We start from the raw sequence: 6,948 nt of genomic DNA on the forward strand, positions 1-6,948 counted from the left end.
CGGCATAGTGAAACGTTAAATTTACCATACACAACAAAATACAGATACATAACTATTACAATGTACTATGTTATAAATTTACGTTAATAGTTTACATGGCGAAATCGAGCATTTAAAAAAAAAAAAAAATACAGTATTATGTTTCCAACTAATGTGACGTAGACCGACCAAAAAGAAAACCCGGAAGACGTGGCGTCACACGTTTGGCAACCGGCGCGCTTCTCAGTTCTCACTCACCGGTCGGCGTGTTTTTGCGATTATTTCCGTGGAATTCGCTGTCGGCGGTGAGCTCCTTCTCTTGTTCCCAGAAATTTGCCTTCCTATGGCGATGTGTGGCTGACCATAACACCTCATTATTTCTCGGCAAAGGTTGAACGCAGCACGTTGTGAGCTAGTCGTGCTGTTCACAAGTCCGGAGTAGCACCTGCTAGCATCGATTGAGCTAACACGCCCAAGCGTCTTTGTTGTGACTATTTTTGTACTTAACGTCAGTTGTACGTTCGAGAAACGTTAGTTATTCAGTCGAACGTCACTTTGGCGGATTTGTAAGTTCAGGTTGTTCAAAACTTACCTGCAATGACCTAACGCTTGTTTTTGAATGTCTCCCTCCCTAAGACATCATGGCTGCAGATGACATTGCCCAGCTGGTTAATACTCTTTCCAAGACCCATTTAGGAGATGGAGAGCTAAGCTATAAAGGCCTGGGGCTTAAACTAGACAACGCAGAATCAGGTTTGGCCAGCCAGTGATGGATGTCAATCAAATGCTCCCTGTTGTATTCTTTCTTGAGAATGTGTGCTTCTGCAGTGGAAGAGCTGGTCCAGGAGATCGAACAGTACCAGGATTTGAAAGTTTTACGCTTGGAGGGAAACACTTTGGGTGTGGACGCAGCCAGAGCCATTGCCAAGGCACTGGAAAGCAAAGATCAGCTTCAGGTACACATTATCAAGACTAATAACTTTTGACTTGCTATTAACTCATTCAATGTTCTTCTTTCTTTTTTTTTAAGAGATGTTACTGGAGCGACCTGTTCACTGGAAGACTACGCTCTGAAATCCCAGTGGCCCTGTTCAGAATCCCCCCTATTCGTGACAGATTTACGCCACATTTCTGACTTTATTTGTCAAACATTCCAGATACTGGCCTCTATCAGTTTAACTAAAGAGTACATTAAAAACAATTTTTTTGTATGTTTGCAACAGAAATCACTGAGCAGTGGATTAATGATCGCCGGGGCCCGTCTGACCGTGCTGGACTTGAGTGACAATGCTTTCGGACCAGATGGTGTGAAGGGGATCGATCAGCTGCTCAGAAGCGCCGCCTGCCACACGTTGAGGGAGCTGAGACTAAACAATTGTGGAATGGGAATCGGAGGAGGAAAGGTGAACTTGAAGATGAGAAATCACGACAAACGCTGTTTTTCAGAACTGATAATGAAAATGCTTTGTGCTCTCTGTAGATCCTGGCTGAAGCACTGTTGGAGTGCCACAGACAGTCATTGGTTGTAGGAACTCCACTCAGACTCAGAGTATTTGTCGCTGGGAGGAACCGATTGGAAAACGAAGGAGCCAGTGCCTTGGCCAAGGCCTTTCAGGTAAAAATATCTGCGTGATTAACACCTCTTTTGATATACTGGTTGCAAGTAGAAATAACAAATCTGATACATTTTCTGATACTACTACTCAAAATGTGTGCAATGTGGTAATCTATAATCATTCTGTTATTGTTTTTATTACTTTGTTTGTGTGTGCTGTTTTGTTTATTTTTCTCTTTTTAACGTGACACTTCAGACGATGGGTAGCCTGGAGGAGGTTCACATGCCGCAGAACGGCATCAACCACGCTGGCGTGACGGCTTTAGCTGCGGCCATGCGGCACAACGCAGATCTCCGCGTGCTCAACCTCAACGACAACACCTTCACAAAGAGGGGAACGCTGGCTATGGCTCAGGTCAGGCCTCTTTTTTTATTTTTTATTTAAAAAAAAAAAAATTCAGGTCAGGCCTCTTGACTCCCAACACAAGTATAACACAAAATCATGTCACTGCTGTTGGCCCTTACAGGCTCTCGGGCAACTGAGGAACATCCAAGTGATCAACTTTGGTGACTGCTTGGTTCGTTGTGAAGGCGCCATCGCCCTGGCGGCGGTCCTCAGGGAAGGGTTGCCAGTCCTCAAGGTTAGCACAGCAAACTGGATATGTTTATTATCTTTGTTACAAATGACTTTTTGATTTTGAATTTTTATTCTTAGTTTTCTACAGCAGGCAATCTAGCAGCGTGGTGCCCTAGTGGTTAGCACATCTGTCTCACAGTTCTGATGTTTGGGGTTTGAATCTCAGATGTGGTCTTCCAATGGGGTTTTTTCATGTTAGCGTCATTGAGGAATTCAATAAATAACTTGTCCAAAGAATGTAATTGTGAATAGCTAAGAAGACATACAGCAATACACTTCACAACACAAACATGGCACAATATTAGATCAATTAAATGTCATGGTAATAATTTAGATAAAAAAAAAACAACAACTAATTGAATCATCTTTTAGGCACTGAATGACATGTCTGCCTACAGGAGCTGAATGTGTCATTTGGCGAAATCACAGAGGCAGCGGCCCTTGTGGTGGCTCAGACGCTCATGGACAAACCTCACATGGAGAAAGTGGATCTGAACGGTAGACACATTAAAAGGCAGAGGGGAATGATGTCATTTGTTTTACTGCGTATAACCCGTGCATCTGTCCGTCCGTATGTCGGCCAAGACAGGCAATTGCCTGGGGGAGGAGGGCTGCGAGGCTCTAAGGGAAGTGATGGAGAGCCAGGACAAAGGAGACATGCTGGCTTCACTCAGGTAAAACAGTGCAGGAGTTGCAGTTTGTCGTCAGCGATTCTGATCCCAATTGGTCTTTGTAGTGATGATGAGGGAGAAGCTGATGACGAGGATGATGAAGATGATGGACATGATGATGAGGATGATGAGGATGATGACGCAAGTAATGGATGTAACGGTTGCAACGAAGAAGACTATTTTGTTAAAGAAAATGGAACAACAGCAAATGGAGAGAGTCCTTCGAAATCACAGTTTCCTGTAAGATGACAGTACTCGGATTGTTTACGTATTTTGGTTACCACAATGAAAACAAGAATTCTTTTGTAAAGAAAGACAGCCTGGTGTACCTAATATAGTGGCAGGTAAGTGTATGTAAAGTTTTGTGTGGTACCTTAGGAAGAGGTCTCATCTTTCCTCGACTGCCCGTCTGCCGAGAAGCTTCTTGAGCTGGGAGAGATGAGGAGACACCTGCTACCGGAGGTGGGGGGGAGAAAAAAACAATGATGTCATGATTTTGGGTACACTTTACAATATCCCTTCCTCTCACCAGGTGAACATTTTGGATCCACACAAGGCTGTCGAGGTCCTTCTCAAAGTGGCTTCTTTGTACAGCGAGGAGCCAGTGGCGAAGGCTACTGTGCTGGAAACTTTTGGTAAGTCAGATGCAAAAACAGGTTATATTTGTCTTTGAAAAGATGTGATTAAAAAAAAAAAGTCTCCATCTCGCAGACATGCTGTTGAGGAAGCTTCTGTCAGGTTCAGCTCTCCAAGCGTACACTACCCTTTCCACACTGCTGGTCCTCATTGGAGTCCTCAAGGTATGACTGCAGTCGCTAACTTCTTGGTGTTGAAGAACTATGTTGAAGTGAGGAGAAGGAAGGCCTCTCTAATAGAGCTGGATGACTAACCGAAATGTTATCGCAATTTCGATTTTGGCTTCTCTTGATCATTAAAATGGAATGAGTGAAGAAAAACAATTAAAGTGCAGAACGCTGCTATATGTATATATATATATATATATATATATATATATATATATATACACACACAAACGTTTTTTTATGCTGGAGCATACAGAAGGCTTTGATGCAGCCTCAGAACTGAAGAGAATGCTTGAAGCAATAGTCGTAATTAAAAAAATGAACAGCAGGTGGCAGCAGAGTAAAAGATCAACCAGGGCCATGTTGCATCAAGCTGTTTCCCCTACTGATTTGTGAATAATGATGAAACTTAGCTAATAGCTATATTCTAATGCTAACTGCTGCAAAACGGAAAGAGATAGAAGTATACTTTGTTTTTTCCTGATGGCAGAAGAGTCTCTAATCTTTCTTTTGGTACGTTCCATGTTTTTATAGCTATAGAGCACAACATTCTGTGGGCCTTGCAAAAGGAGTCAAAATCCAGAAAACCAGCCGGGAGCGAAGGGGGTTGCTTCAGTGAAAATGGCTGGGAGTGAATGAGTTAATGACACTCCAGTTGGAGTTAACTGTAAAACGAAACACACAAAAAGGAGAATTGCATACATGTGTATTTAAATACAAAACATGCTTTGTTTTTAAAACATCACTAGCCTAGCGTTAATGTTAAGGAGCTGTCAAACATGACGGATCCCATTCAAATGCTAACAAGAAGTTAGCATCTACTTTGGGAGTAATAGTCCTTCAAATAACGAATATTCACACACAAATACTGTGAAAACACATACCCACAACACTACTCACGGGCACAAATTCTTCCCAATTTGTGGAAAAGGAGTTATTTTAACAGAATTCAATCGCAACTTCTGTTCTCGTTGTAACCGTGTACACTATGGTTGCACGGCACCACACTGCCCCCAATAGGCCAAAACGTGCAGGAACACCCAGGATTTGTTTTGCAAGTACTGTTTTAGTTGTATACAGTATTTTTATTTTACTTTTTTTTGTTTACGGATTGACAGAATTTTCTTTTCCTCAAAATTCAAGGATACAAATATATCCAAGACTTTTTTTTGGGTTATACTGTAGCACACATTTCCACATGGTTTGACAAATTTTAATCTTGATTCGTATTTTACCATAATCGTCCAGCCCTACTCTCTAATAGTAAAGTAGTCTTTCTTTCTCTTTTTTTAAACTTCCCCACTGTGTCTGTCCCTGTGTTTCAGGGAGAAGGGAAGAAGAAAAAGGAGCCACTAACACCAGGCCTCTTGTTGTGTTTGGAACATGCGGTCCAGCAGGATTATTTCGCCCAGCATCACGCCTCACTGCTTCACACCATCCTGTCTAAGTAGGAACGACACCGTTACAACGCGATGCCGCCATGATGAAGCGTTTGTTTATACTTCATTATTTCTGTGCCACTCTACAGCAACCGCAAGGCTCTCAAGTCATGCTGCGGCAGCATGGACGGGTTAAGTTCCGCGCTTGAGAAGAGGTGCCTCGACGAACCCTGATTAACCACCGGCAGGATATACACAAACACACTGGGATGTACTGGGTTAGATTTCCTCTAAAATAGAGGCTTCCTCAACCACTTATTTCCACTCATTTGTATATTTTTAAAAGTCTGTCCAGTATCTCCTCATTTTGATATTTTTATTCATGTTAGGGATTTATATTTTTATAGAAAATAGTAAAATACACAGCGATGTTGTTGAGGGGATGAAAGTTTACAGTAAAAACTGGCAGCTTTTTTGTTCTGTTTTGAAAGCATGCACTTTTACGCCACTTGGAAAAAGGGATTTATCTCATTCCTTCAGGCACACCCTCCTCTTAATGTATTCATATCAATTCAGGGACTTGATTCACAGCTCTCTCTTAGCTCCTCGTTGTTGTTGGTGTTTATTGGGTTAAAAACATGTAGAACAACTTATCACTGCAGGTCCAAATGGCTAATTTTGATTTAATGGCTATCCAGTGTGTTTGGAATGTCACGGAATGTTTCTATGGACAATTGAAGTTGAGCCATATTCAAAATGGCTGTTTACACTGACGGGACACATCGTCGTCAGTTTAACAAAACACAAGTGCACAAACGTGTCGCCAAAAGCATCAATCAACATAAGTAAAGTGTTAAAAATCATTAGCCTAACAGCATAGTGAGAGTTGAATATTTTCAGAAAACAAATGAAATTGAAGCATGGTGGTGTGTTTTTTTTTCTAAATCAAAACCATGACAGAAAAGGGGTAACTATGCTATTAGGGTAATGAAATATTCAATATTAGTGTTTAGTTGGCCTTGAAAGGTGGTAAGCGCCTGCATGGGTCTTTGTCTGCAAATTTGTGTTTTTAAGGCTAGGCACGCCTCTAATGTAGCATATGTAGACCTTAATTGATGGTGTGTAGATATCACCAATGTGTGTACTGTATGTAGATCACGTCAAGTTCATGTTTTTTTTCCCCCATTTATGCTGCTATAGCTATGCCATATGATGGCACCCAAAATGTACAGAATTGGGTCACTTGAAACAAGCAGTGTATCGTAAATATAGCCTTAAAGGAAACAATTACACTGACTGTGTTTAGATGCACTTGCATTTGTTTCAGCCTTATTCGGTGTTTCAAGTTCTTTAATGGAAAGCAAAAGTCTGATCGTGGTTTTTGTCATTCAGCAGTCTTAATTAAAAAATAAGTCACATGTTCCTCTCTGGGGTCACGTGTAAATTCCACAATTACCTCATATACTTAACTGAGCATTTAAAGGGAAAATTAATATTATGTCATTGTGTTTAGAACATGTATGTTGACTTGTAGTAAAACCTCATAAATAAATATAGCTAATCCAACAAGCCTGACTTGTCAAATTACTCCTCTTTTATTATTTTCCATAGTATTATAATAACTGTTCATCCCTGATGGCCGCCATAGGTGTAGAGCTGCTCGATTATGAAGAAAATATTAATCACAATTATTTTGGTAATTATTGAAATCACAATTAGCATGATCATTTATTTTTTGGTACAAAACAAGAAAATGTTTAAACATAAAAAAAATAAAAAATTGAATTAAATTAGGTATTTTAGAATTTTAAAAAATTGCAAATCTATTAATTTAAACAACTTAAAATTTGTATTAATCTTTTTTTGATTTTGTATTTGTGGAGTGTAATAATTGAAATTGTAATTAAATTTCGATTAATTGCAC

The 6,948-nt window shown here is 40.3% G+C and overlaps 1 protein-coding gene across 1 annotated transcript; it reads left to right on the plus strand.

Moving 5' to 3' along the window:
- The first annotated feature begins 154 nt into the window (after positions 1 to 154).
- On the plus strand, positions 155 to 6,593 carry rangap1b (Ran GTPase activating protein 1b). The gene is made up of 16 exons (XM_077551154.1): positions 155 to 284; positions 616 to 732; positions 808 to 935; positions 1,010 to 1,068; positions 1,202 to 1,382; positions 1,460 to 1,594; positions 1,791 to 1,949; positions 2,062 to 2,175; positions 2,570 to 2,669; positions 2,761 to 2,845; positions 2,908 to 3,082; positions 3,221 to 3,304; positions 3,375 to 3,477; positions 3,554 to 3,642; positions 4,971 to 5,092; positions 5,174 to 6,593. Exons 2-16 carry the CDS (start codon positions 621 to 623, stop codon positions 5,256 to 5,258), a joined length of 1,731 nt encoding a protein of 576 aa, XP_077407280.1. The 5' UTR covers positions 155 to 284; positions 616 to 620; the 3' UTR covers positions 5,259 to 6,593.
- The last annotated feature ends 355 nt before the right edge of the window (positions 6,594 to 6,948 follow it).

The sequence above is a fragment of the Vanacampus margaritifer genome, chromosome 18 (assembly GCF_051991255.1).
Source record: "Vanacampus margaritifer isolate UIUO_Vmar chromosome 18, RoL_Vmar_1.0, whole genome shotgun sequence".
NCBI lineage: Eukaryota > Metazoa > Chordata > Actinopteri > Syngnathiformes > Syngnathidae > Vanacampus > Vanacampus margaritifer.